Raw genomic sequence first — 13,252 nt, forward strand, 5'->3', positions numbered from 1 at the left:
GAATATATCTACCTAAAGAAACAAAAGACTTATATATAGAAAACTATAAAACACTGATGAAAGAAATCAAAGAGGACACAAACAGATGGAGAAATATACCGTGTTCATGGATTGGAAGAATTAATAGAGTGAAAATGAGTATACCACCCAAAGCAATCTATAGATTCAATGCAATCCCCATCAAGCTACCAACGGTATTTTTCACAGAACTAGAACAAATCATCTCACAATTTGTATGGAAATATAAGAAACCTCGAATAGCCAAAGCAATCTTGAGGAAGAAGAATGGAACTGGAGGAATCAACCTGCCTGACTTCAGGCTCTACTACAAAGCCACAGTCATCAAGACAGTATGGTACTGGCACAAAGATAGAAATATAGATCAATGGAACAAAATAGAAAGCCCAGAGATAAACCCACGCACATATGGACACCTTATCTTCGACAAAGGAGGCAAGAATATACAATGGAGAAAAGACAATCTCTTTAGCAAGTGGTGCTGGGAAAACTGGTCAACCACTTGTAAAAGAATGAAACTAGAACACTTCCTAACACCGTACACAAAAATAAACTCAAAATGGATTAAAGATCTAAACGTAAGACCAGAAAGTATAAAACTCCTAGAGGAAAACATAGGCAAAACACTCTCCGACATAAATCACAGCAGGATCCTCCATGTCCCACCTCCCAGAATATTGGAAATAAAAGCAAAAATAAACAAATGGGACCTAATTAAAATTAAAAGCTTTTGCACAACAAAGGAAACTATAAGCAAGGTGAAAAGACAGCCTTCAGAATGGGAGAAAATAATAGCAAATGAAGCAACAGACAAACAATTAATCTCAAAAATATACAAGCAACTTCTGCAGCTGAATTCCAGAAAAATAAACAACCCAATCAAAAAATGGGCCAAAGAACTAAACAGACATTTCTCCGAAGAAGACATACAGATGGCTAACAAACACATGAAAAGATGCTCAACATCACTCATTATTAGAGAAATGCAAATCAAAACCACAATGAGGTATCATTTCACACCAGTCAGAATGGCTGCTATCCAAAAGTCTAGAAGCAATAAATGCTGGAGAGGGTGTGGAGAAAAGGGAACCCTCTTACACTGTTGGTGGGAATGCAAACTAGTACAGCCACTATGGAGAACAGTGTGGAGATTCCTTAAAAAACTGGGAATAGAACTGCCATATGACCCAGCAATCCCACTGCTGGGCATATACACCGAGGAAACCAGAATTGAAAGAGACGCGTGTACCCCAATGTTCATCGCAGCACTGTTTACAATAGCCAGGTCATGGAAGCAACCTAGATGTCCATCAGCAGACGAATGGATAAGGAAGCTGTGGTACATATACACAATGGAATATTACTCAGCCATTAAAAAAAATACATTTGAATCGGTTCTACTGAGATGGATGAAACTGGAGCCCATTATACAGAGTGAAGTAAGCCAGAAAGAAAAACAACAATACAGTATACTAATGCATATATATGGAATTTGAAAGATGGTAATGATAACCCTATATGCGAGACAGAATAAGAGACACAGATGCTTGGAACAATTTTATGGCCTCTGAGGGAGAAGGTGAGGGTGGGACGTTCTGGGAGAATAGCATTGAAACATGTATATTATCATATGTGAAACAGAACACCATTCCATGTTCGATGCATGAGACAAGGGCTCAGGGCCGGGGCAATGGGATGACCCAGAGGGATGGGATGGGGAGGGAGGTGAGTGGGGGGTCCAGGAAGGGGAACACATGTAAACCCATGGCTGATTCATGTCAATATATGGCAAAAACTATTACAATATTGTAAAGTAATGAGCCCCCAACTAAAATAAATAAATTTATAAAAAAAAAAAAAAAGACTAAGAATGAAAAGTATTCTCAGGCAATAAATATTCTTCCTATAGCAAAAAAAAAAAAAAGAAAAAATGTCTGAGTTGGCTCTTATCCTTAGATCTAGAACACTTTGGCCCACAGTCTTCTCTGTTTGTGGTGTTATGTTGGTCTAAAAAGGACCCAATGCCAGTTAAATGGTGTAAATGGATTTTGCCATCATAAATGTAAAATATAGTTTCTACAATAATGTTTCTAATGTACAACCCCAAGGTAAATTAACTATTATGTGGTCATTATCTTGATAATTTTATATTGCCAGTAACAGCAATGTAAAGAAATAGTGCTGCAGTGTTCTAGGTCATGTATCTGAGAGTTAACTTAGAAATCTATTTTTGCTAAAATAATTATTTCCTTTGATAAGTCCTCTTAAAATATTTTTCTGGGAATTGGTCTTGTTCTTTCATTATATTTGTAAATAATACTCATTTAGGGTCTTGTTAGAATGGCAACTCATTTTTGGAATGACTTGATTCCCACAATGTTGGCGGCTTATACCCTCTAAGCAAGAAGAAATTAAAATAGTCTTTTGTAGGGAATCTGACTTCATGTTGTTTTTCAGTCACTCAGTCGTGTCCAACTCTTTGCGACAGCATGAACTGCAGCACGCCCGGCCTTCTTATCCCTCACCATCTCCCGGAGTTTGCCCAAGTTCATGTTCATTGCATCGGTGATGCTGTCCAGACATCTCATCATCTGATGTCCTCTTCTCCTTCTGCTCTCAATCTTTCCCAGCAGCAGGGACTTTTCCAATGAGTTGTCTGTTCACATCAGATGACCAAGATACTGGAGCTTCAGCATCAGTCCTTCCAGGGTATATTCAGAGTTGATCTCCCTTAAGATTGACTGGTTGTATCTCCTTGCAGTCCAAGGAACTCTCAAAAGTCTTCTCCAACACCACAGTACAAAAGCATCAATTCTTCGGCGCTCAGCTTTCTTTATAGTCCAACTCTCACATCCATGCATGACTACTGGAAAAACCATAGCTTTGACTGTTCGACCTTTGTCAGCAAAATAATATCTCTGCTTATTAATATGCTGTCTAGGTTTGTCATAGTTTTTTTTAGTTTGTCATAGTTTTTCTTCCAAGGAGCAAGTGTCTTTTAACTTCATGGCTGCAGTCACCATCTGCAGTGATTGGAATTAGGATTGACTATTTTCCAGTGCTGTGGCCACTGCTGGGTCTTCTAGATTTGCTGACATAATGAATGCAAAACCTTGATGGAATCATCCTTTTGGGATTTGAATAATTTTGCTGGAATTTCATCGCATTCACTAGCTTTATTAACAGCAGTGATTCTTAAGGCCCACTTGACTTCACTCTTCAGAATGTCTGACTCTGGGTGATTAACCACACCATTGTAGGAATCTGGTTCATTAAGATCTTTTTTATACAGTTCTTCCATGTATTCTTTACATCTCTTCTTGATCTCTTCACCATCTACTAGGTCTCTACCATTTTTATCCCTCATTGTGTCCATCTTTGGGTGGAATACTCCCATGATGTTTCCAATTTTCCTGAAGAGATCTCCAGTCTTTCCCCTTTTGTTGTTTTCTTCTGTTATTAAGCAGTTCATTTAAAAAGACCTTCTTGTTTCTTCTGGCTATTTTTGGAACTCTATGTTTAATTGGATGTACCTTTCCCTCTCTCCCTTGCTTTTCACTTCTCTTCGTTCTTCTGCTATTTGTAAAGCCTCCTCAGATAACCACTTTGACTTCTTGCTTTTCTTTTTTGGGGGGATGGTTTTGTTTGCTGCCTCCTGTACAATATTATGGACCTCTGTCCATAGTTCTTCAAGCACAGTGTTAACTAGATCTGGTCCCTTGAATCTATTCATTACCTCTACTGCAAATTCACATGGGATTTGATTTAAGTCATACCTGACTGGCCTAGTGTTTTTCCTGGTTTTCTTTAGTTTAAGCCTGAATTTTGCTATGAGAAGTTGATGATCTGAGCTACAGTCAGCTCCAGGTCTTGTTTTTGCTGACTGTATACAGCTTCTCCATCTTCAGCTATGAAGAATGTGATCAGTTTGATTTCAGTACTGACCATTTGGTGATGTCCATGTGTAAAGTCATCTCTTGTGTTGTTGAAAAGGGTATTTGCTATGACTAGTGCATTCTCTTGGCAGAATTCAGTTAACCTTTGCCCTACTTTATTTTGTTCTCCAAGGCCAAACTTGCCTGTTACTCAAGGTACATCTTGACTTCCTACTTTTGCATTCCAATCCCCGATGGTGAATAGAACATCTTTTTTAGGTGTTAGTTCTAGGAGGTCTTCTAGGTCTTCATAGAATTGATCAGCTTCTTTGGCATCCGTGGTCGGGACATAGACTTGGATTACTGTGGTATTGAATGGCTTGCCTTGGAAATGAACCAAGATCATTCTGTCATTTTTGAGGTTGTAACCAAGTACTGTATTTCAGATTCTTTTGTTGATTCTGAGGGCTACTCCATTTCTTCTAAGGGATTCTTGCCCACAGTAGTAGATATAATGGTCATCTGAATTAAATTTGCCCATTCCTGTCCATTTTAGTTTGCTGATTCCTCTAAGCAAGAAGAAATTGAAATAGTCTTTTTGTAGAGAATCTGACTAGCCTAAGAGAAAAGTCTGAAGATACTGGCATTAGAAATTTCACAATAAAATAGGACCTTTGTGGTGAGGTCTGCAATTAATGGTCCTCTCATAAGCACAGTGCTTCCATTCAAGTTTACGATACCCACATTTCAATTATCAGCAGACAGCTAAGAATCATTAGCTGTCTAAGAAAGTCTAACAGTAAAGAATAGAGATCAGATAAACAAATACGAAAGAAGCAACTTGGAGAAAACGATCCAAAATAAAAAGAGATACTATCCGAAATAATATATAATAGCAATTAATATCCCTTAGAAAGATAAAAGAATATAGTATATTCACAAAACAAAACTGATATAAAGGAAACATTCAACAAACCATAAAGAAGGATTTTGAAAAGTAAATTCCAAAATAAAGAATTTATCAACCACTTTGCCTGACTAATGTCAGCCGCTTATAGAATGCCCCTCTCCTTCTAGCTCTACCCTTGTCTTTGCGCATGTGGATTTCTTTTATTGACTAAAATCTTAGAAAGTATAAGGAACATTTTTTTTGGTGTTTCTTGTTTCATTGCCTTTTTCTTCATAACTGACCTTTTCTACAACATTCAGAGCTTAAGGGATTGAGAGAGTGAGACAAAGAGAGAGATATCTTTCTGGTAACACTTTCAGATGAATTGTTAAGGGTGCTAACCAGAGGGGAAAAATGAATTATATTAGTGCAATCTTATCCGCATACTTTTAGCCTGATAAAATTTCAAAATATTTTATATTAGTATAAAATGAACACTTAGTGTATTCTCTTCATCATCTATATTTATTGGCCAATGAAAATTATTAATATTTGTAAGAAACTGTTCATCACCTACCTGTTTATCTCTTATCATGTAATCAAAAGTTAACATTTGGTTTTCTAAAATAAACTCATCAACAACACATACCAAAAGTAGCCCTGTGTTATATGATATTTGTATTGACACCAAATAATATGTTATTAAAAATTTGTCTATCACAACATTGTTAATTGGCTATAATACTAGTCGCTCAGTCATGTCTGACTGACTCTTTTCGATCCCAAGGACTGTAGCCCATCAGGCTCCCACTCTCCATGAAATTCTCCAGGGAAGAATACTGGAATGGGTTGCCATTCCCTTCTCCAGGGAATCTTCCCAATCCAGGGATCAAACCCAGGTCTGCTGAAATGGAGGCAGATTCTTTACCATCTTAGCTACCAGGGAATTGTCTATACTCCAATATAAAATAAAAAGTTTATTATTTAATAATTATCTTCTGTATTCATAACACTCTTGCTCTTGATGTTCAGTGAAGGTATCCAAAAAGTCAATGGAAAAGTTCCATTTTTTTCTTCAAACAATTTCTATGAAGTAAACTTTCATAACATGAGTTCATTTTCCCACTAAATCTTCATGACATGAGATCATAAAAAGTAAATTGGGATTTGGAAAACAAGTTTTTAGTTCCTACTCACCTGCTAACTAACTGTGCAACTTGTGGCAAGTTCCTTTCATTGTCAGTGACCTTGTGCATCTGCAAAAATTGCACTTTGAATAATCTGTAAATTTTCTTTCAGCTTTAAAAGGACATGATTCAGCTATATCTAAAAAGTAATATTTAAGAAGACATAGGCATCTGAAGAAAATATGAGTACTTTGAATTAGGAAGTGTATGCAAATCTGTTACATTTTACTACTTTATGTTTGAAATATTTTCTAATTAAAGCTTTAAAAATAAAATTTTAGTTAAAATATTATCATGTGATTCAGTTATAAAGCAATGTAAGTGTGGAAATGTATGTTTTTAAAAAAACTGAAAGTTTCAGAAGGCTCTATTCCATACTTAAATTATAACAAATCTTTCATGTATATTGTATTATGAGTATTATTAGAAATATTAGGAAATGTATTATAAAAATATTTTGTATTTTAAATAAATATAAATATAAAACCAACTACATATAAAATTGTAAAAATGTATTACTTTCTCTTAAAGTGACTTCATCACATGTGAATTTGATTTGAATTTGCAGACCATGCAGACCGAAAACATGTACTTTAGTAAGATAAGATTTCAACCATAATTTGTTTAATATACTTTTATTTGATAAAAGATAAAATTATATGTTTTTTAAAAATTAGAAGAAAATAAATTAAAAAGTAGTCTATAAATATGTTTATTATATTTATATTATAATAGCTTTGGATTTATTTGTTTTAGCTACAATAAAAGAGAGCCAAGAATATGTCTTTTTATATCTTTCCTGTTTTCTAATTCCTGCTAAATTCAAAGAGTGTATACAGTTGCAGTGTGTATGTGTTTTTGTACATGACATTCATGCATATAGCAGCCCTAAATTATACAAGTGTACCAGTTAACATTCCTTCATGATATTAACACTTCTAAGTGTATAAACTATTATGTTATCAGTTAATTAATCTCTTTAAATGTCACTTTTACAAGCCCTTATATAATGTGTTTATAAGTCTTATAAGATAAGACTAAACATATCAACTATCTTTGTCTTATTTTTTTCTCCTTAAAGGCTCTGGAGCGGGTTGCAGTTGGCCAAGGGGTAAGTGAGAGTGTTTACTCTAATCCAGCTGATGAAAGTGATAGGTTTTCTCAAAGTGCTCTTCATACTTGACCTGCTGGTGAACCTAAAACCTGATGGATTTTAATAAATACCCCTTCTTTTTGTCTCCTCTTCATATTCAAACTTACACATTTTCTGTAAGTTTACTTTATTATAAAAGAGAATTGAATTCTCAGGAAAAGAAAATTAAGCTTTTAGGAAAACTACATTATACTCTTATACTAGGGTCTCATTTCTTCATATTATATTAAACAGTCTGTAAATATTTCTGAAGAATGTTGTTGCTGACTTTCAAGCTTTATGGGCTTAGTTCAAGCAAAGATAAACAAGGTATAGCATTCAATTTATTTTTTAACTATAGTTCAAAGCACACATTTTATTTGGTTGTTTTTTAACTTTTCTTTATTGACTTCATTAGTCATTAGTTGCAACAACCAAATGAGTTTTTATATATAAACAGATGTCAAATGTATTCCATGTAATTGCTTTATCCTCTACCTTATGATTTATGAAATGTTTTAATATTTTTAACGTGTTTTTTTTAAGAATTTCTTTTAAATTTATCACAAAATTTTCTTACTGGACCTAAATTTTAGAGATTTCTTCTTAGCTTATTTTCAGAGTATTAATATGTCCATTTTAATTTTTAAATATGATAGTAGTATAATAGTAGTAACAAGTATCATTTGCTGAGTGCTTACTTTGGGTCAGACACAATGGTAAGAACTTTGTGTGGATTTTTTTTTTAAAAGTAGGGGCTTCCCAGGTGGCACTAGTGGTAAAGAATCCGCCTGCCAATGCAGGAGGCACAAGAGACGCAGGTTCCATCCCTGAGTTGGGAAGGTACCCTGGAGGAGGAAATGGCAACCCAATCCAGTATTCCTGGCTGGAAAATTCTGTGGACAGAGGAACTTGGCAGGCTATAGTCCATGGGGCTGCAAAGAGCAGCTGAGCGCAATTTAAAAAATATTGATTGTAGCTACCTAAAAATTGACAAAAACTGGTTTTTTAAAGACATTGGAGCATACTTTAAGCATGTAGGCTTTAGTCTCTGACTGCTGATTTGCATCCTGTCTTACATCAGCTACTAGGTTAGTGAGCTGGGGACACATTATGATTTCTCCACAGCTTAATTTCTTTATCTGTAAAATACAAATAATAACAATCATAAAACTAAGAGTAATAATAATACCTTTCTCATAGAGTTTTTGTGAAGATTAAATGAGTGAAAGATGTAAAATGCTTGAAACAATGTCACATAGTAAGTGTTCAGTACATGTCAACTCTTGTTACTGTTTTAGGTGATTAATTATGATCATGAAAATAAACGCTTAGTTTCATACAGTGCTTACCAAAGTTCAATTCAAAGTTTGCTTTATCAATTAAAGTGCCACATACATGGCCTCTAAGGTGGGGACTATTATCTCACAATACACACAAGAAAACTGTTAAGTAGTGAACAGTGAGATTTGAATCTCTTGCCTCTGGAGCCCAAGCTCTTAAGTATAGTACAGATCAAAATAGTGGTTCCTTAGGGGTCTGGAAGAGGAAAGAGCATTAATCATCATAATGTCCCGATACATTTGTTCTCTGCTCTTCAGTTGCCCAAGTGCTTGCTCATGTTTACAGTCAGTCTTGTGAGTTAAGTATTCCCCAAACTTACATGAGAGCATGATACACAGCCCAAGTTTAATAGTACATTCTAGCTCAAGTAATTGTAGTTTTTCCAGCTTAGTGCACTCTCCACTAGACCTGTAACATGTATGTCTTAATATACATATACATCCTCTAAGGGTGCACTCTGTCTGCTCCTCTCATGTTAAAACTCATTAAAGTGTTAAGTTGATTTATCATTTGCAAAGGAAAGAAAGTAAACTCTGAGGCACATCCAGCTTATTCCTGGAGTGGTCAGGCACAGGCTGCTCGGAAGATGTTGACTTCCTTCCCACTTCCCCTCGTCTGTATTTACCAGGATGGATAGTCCTGGTTATTCCAGGAGTGCACATCGAAGGCACTTCATAACTCTCTTTCCTTTCTCTTAGGAAACAGCTGTAAAGTTCTTATTTACTCAGGGTTCCTTGGGAGTGATGATTTATTCTATCCTGTTTGTATTCCTCTGTGCATTCCATTTTTGTACGTTCTCTTGCTTAAAGTATGTTTCTTGGTCTTTTTGGTGGCCTTTCTATAGTCAGTTTTTAATGAAAAATAAATGTACATGTATTTCTAAATTATCTGAATATCATTTTATATAATTTTTCTAAAAGGCATAAGGAAGGAGGGCTTTATTTTTAAGAGTTTCTTCTCGGCTTTCCTACATGAAAGTGTATAATAAAAAAATTGATGACACCCCATCTTTGCCAAAATGTGGAAGAAGCAAAATAGCATCGTGGCTTGGTAGTGGGACATCAGAGCCAGGCTTCCTCAGCTCAAACAACAGCTTCAATATTTTTAGGAGTTTTATATAAAATTAACATAAACTTGAAGTTCCTATCTATTATAACTAATCAAATAAAAAATTAATTTTGTAAGCCATTTATGATTCTAGTATTTTACTTCATTAAATATTTCCCAGAATGTCTGGAATTTCAATAGAACAGTATGAGTAGGTATTAATATATGAAAAGGGATTTCAACATTTCTGTGAGAGAACTGAAAGGATTTGGGGGCAATAGGGCACAGATAATAGAGATTGTAGGTACTGCAGGAAAGAATTACTCAAGATCAAAAACTATCAAATAGAAAATATATCCAGAGATGGGAAATTCTTAATGAAATTTTTGGAAAACTCTTCAAGAAAGGAAAGTTTATAAATTAGAGGTTTTGTCTTAAGTCAAGGAGTTGTATTTGGAAAGAAATTTTCTATAAGGAGTGTGCCTTTTGAAGGTTATAAATTTTAGTGTGGGCACTCAAGTATATATATGTCTGCTTTTCAGTGAGTCATCTTAGCAGTTGGATTGGAAACTGTGGTATTACTAATACCATTTCCTACTGGAATCCCCCTTCTTACTGGTCCCACCATCCAGTTGAGGATATAACTTGTGTTCAAAGTACTCTCTCAAGATCCTACAAGTCAGATGTTCTTCAGTGAGTGCCATCGGGTAAAGACCCAAGAAGTAATGGTTGACCCTCAACTGCCCACTTGTGATTTTTTTTTAGTTTCAGCACCTGGGACACACAATGTAGGCACTTGACGTTAAATGGGGAAGTAGGGCAGTAGAGTAGGTTTCCTGCCTGAGCACACAGGCAAAATGTTTCTTTTCTGCTGAACTCCACTTGACTCCAAATGTGTTCTGGTTGAAAATAAATGATAGTGACAATGTGGGGCTCAGAAGGAGAACTGAAGTTACAAAAGGGTGACTTATTAGATATGCACGTTTCATTGAACTCTATCTTTAAAACAGATTTTAGTTTTTACCTTATTTGACTACTCAGAGATATTCAATTATTGTTGACCTCCTTCCATACTTGCTCATTTTTCTTTCTTTTCAACAGTAACTTGACATGGAAACAGGGTTATTGTTCCTGATATTTCTGTTGAATTTTCCTGTACTATCAGTATTAAAAGCTCTCAGGATATGGATGGAGTTTTGGCCACTATTTATAGTTTCTTAGTGTAAGAGTACCTCTGACATTGCCACAGTGAAGCATTTTTCGTTTATGTATAGTACTTTATTACCTTCTACTTCTTTGAAACTGTTATGCATCACTAAGGCCTTCTTCCCTACCTTTGGACCTTCATGAACACTTCCCACTTCTTTTTCCCTAGGAAATGAACATATTTTGGAATGCCCTTATATAGTGTAGTGCCTTTTCTCTCTGGCTATGCATCCTAGGTTAGATCTCTAATCCACCACTGTGAGGAAAGACCCACATTCTCTGCTGTTTTGCACACATCCTACTTCTCTCTTATACAGTGCTGATGCAGTTGGTTGTGAAAGTTTATTTCTATGTTTTTAAATGATAAGCACTCCATTTGGGATGTTAGCTCATTTTTCTTTGATTATTCCTTTTTTACTTCATTCACTACTACTTCTTTTGTTTCTTCTATTTTCTCAGTGAGCATTAGCCTCCAGGTACATTTTATTTAGAATAGAAAAGTTATAATATTATCATCTATGTTAACAACAAACTCAGGTTTCTGACATTCATTTATGGTCCTGACTCTCAAGCATCGATTTGATTTCTGTTTTTTACTTGTTTCTTGTGGTCATATATATCTGCTTGTTTTTCAGCTGCCTACTGAGTCCCTCTTCTATCGTGCCATACTTCAGGATATTATTAAAGAGTGCTATGGCATCACCAAATGGTATGATGATTTTGTTTCAATAATAGTAACTCTCCTGTGTTGTCAGTGAAGTGACTGTTCATTTTCAGATGAATTTATTCAGGGTCACTGTTATTAGTAGAAGAAGCTTTGAATTTGAGCATAAAATAAGAGTTCTACTGATTCCCTTTTGTACTGAAAAGTTGTTATGATGATAAAGTTATATATGGTTATATATGTAAAATGTGCTTTAGAGTGTGAGAAGTATTGCAATGCTATATATTAGTAATTCAGTGAATATAATATGAGCAGGTGTGTGTGTATGTGTGTGTAAGTGCTCAGTCGTGTCCAACTCTTTGTGACCCCATGTACTACATAGACCACCAGGCTCCTCCATGGAATTTTCCGGGCAAGATTACTGGATTGGGTTGCTATTTCCTATTCCAGGGGATCTTCCCAACCCCGGGATTGAATCTGTGTCTCTTGTGTCTAGTGCATTGGCAGGCGGATTCTTTACCATTACACCACCTAGGGAGCCCAGATATGAGCAGAGGTTATATCTTAAAAGATTCACAACCACTGGAGCATGAAACTTAAGTAATTAGAACAGATATCAATTTTAAACAGCCATTGTGGCCATTCATGTCTCTACTGGTAAAATAGTAGTCCTGCATATGTTTTGTTTTGTTCCTGTTTTCCCCAGATAATAACTGCCTGTACACAAAGGCAAGGGTTAGGAGGGTTTTTCATAATAGTGGTTTAACAACTGCTATACTCAAGCATATATCTGCAATCCCTTTGGGTTTCATGAGTTTCTTCCTACTAGTTATAATTTTAGGATTCTTATTGCCATTTGGTTATAATGGAATTATTCTTAAAATTAAAATAGGATAGTTTTCAAGTTCTCAAAAACAAAAACAAATCCAAACTCATTAATAGCTATAGAAGCTATTAATATTTTCAGATTAGGTATAATTTCTCTAAGAAATATAGTCTTTTTTTTTTAACTAAAAAAATTATGACATGTAAATATCTACATATGCCATTGATTTTAATTATCATTTCTATGTAGTTAACTCCCAAATCTGTATCCCACTATCCATTCTCTTTTCCAAATATTAATCTTCAAAATGTCTAGAAATGAATTTCTCATGGTTTCCTGTAAACTAATTCCTTTCTCTTTCTAGAAAACTGATTTCTTTCTTACTCCAAGATGTTAACCTTGCTGGCAAAAGTCACAAAATTATGCGAATTCATGTTCACTCACATATTGACTGCCTGACTTCCTTTAAGCCCTCAAATCTATTCATTAGTGTGTTTGTTGTTCTCTTAATGCCTGCTTAAAATCATCTAAACTCTTGCCTAAACCTTTCTTCTCACTTAAAAATTCAAATCTCTCCAACCCTCCACATTCTTGCCTGCCTTGATTACTCAATAGATGTTATTTATTGTAAGACTTTTTTCATTCCAGACCTTTATTAACCTTTCAGCCACATTTGATCATGCAATAATTGCTTTTGCCAGACTGCCTTCCTCATTATCTTCCATTAAGCTACATTCCTCTAAGTTTCCTCTTCCTACTCTCAACACTCATCTATCTTCTTTAAATGTTCTTCTTACTTAGCCCCTTGGTGTTTCTAGAAATTTTCTAGTGTTTTATACTCAGCTGCTGTCTCTTTATATTTCTTCTTTCTCTTAGCAATTACTGTAACAAGAGATAACTTACATCATGTATCCAGCTCATACCTCTTTTCTGAAGTTCAAATCTACATTTCTCAATTTAACCTGAATAGCTTCACTTAAGTACCTTAAAAATACATCAGATTCAGCTATAGCCAAGACACAAAGTGAGCTTCACCCCAATTCTATTGCTGTTTCTTCTGTCCT

General features: G+C 35.1%; 1 protein-coding gene across 13 annotated transcripts in view; it reads left to right on the forward strand.

Moving 5' to 3' along the window:
- Positions 1 to 13,252, forward strand: part of METTL25 (methyltransferase like 25) — a 316,231-nt gene that overhangs the window by 68,568 nt on the left and 234,411 nt on the right. For all 13 annotated transcript variants that reach the window (XR_014083323.1, XR_014083325.1, XR_014083322.1 and 10 more), the window contains exons 7-8: positions 7,051 to 7,080; positions 11,334 to 11,407. Coding sequence is in view for 6 of the 13 variants with exons in the window: in XM_081594867.1 (XP_081450993.1) it covers positions 7,051 to 7,080; positions 11,334 to 11,407 (104 nt within the window). In the remaining 7 variants the exon portion in view is untranslated. The remainder of the gene's footprint in view (positions 1 to 7,050; positions 7,081 to 11,333; positions 11,408 to 13,252) is intronic.

The sequence above is a fragment of the Giraffa tippelskirchi genome, chromosome 4, assembly GCF_054371585.1.
Source record: "Giraffa tippelskirchi isolate mGirTip1 chromosome 4, T2T-mGirTip1v1.2.pri, whole genome shotgun sequence".
Lineage (NCBI taxonomy): Eukaryota > Metazoa > Chordata > Mammalia > Artiodactyla > Giraffidae > Giraffa > Giraffa tippelskirchi.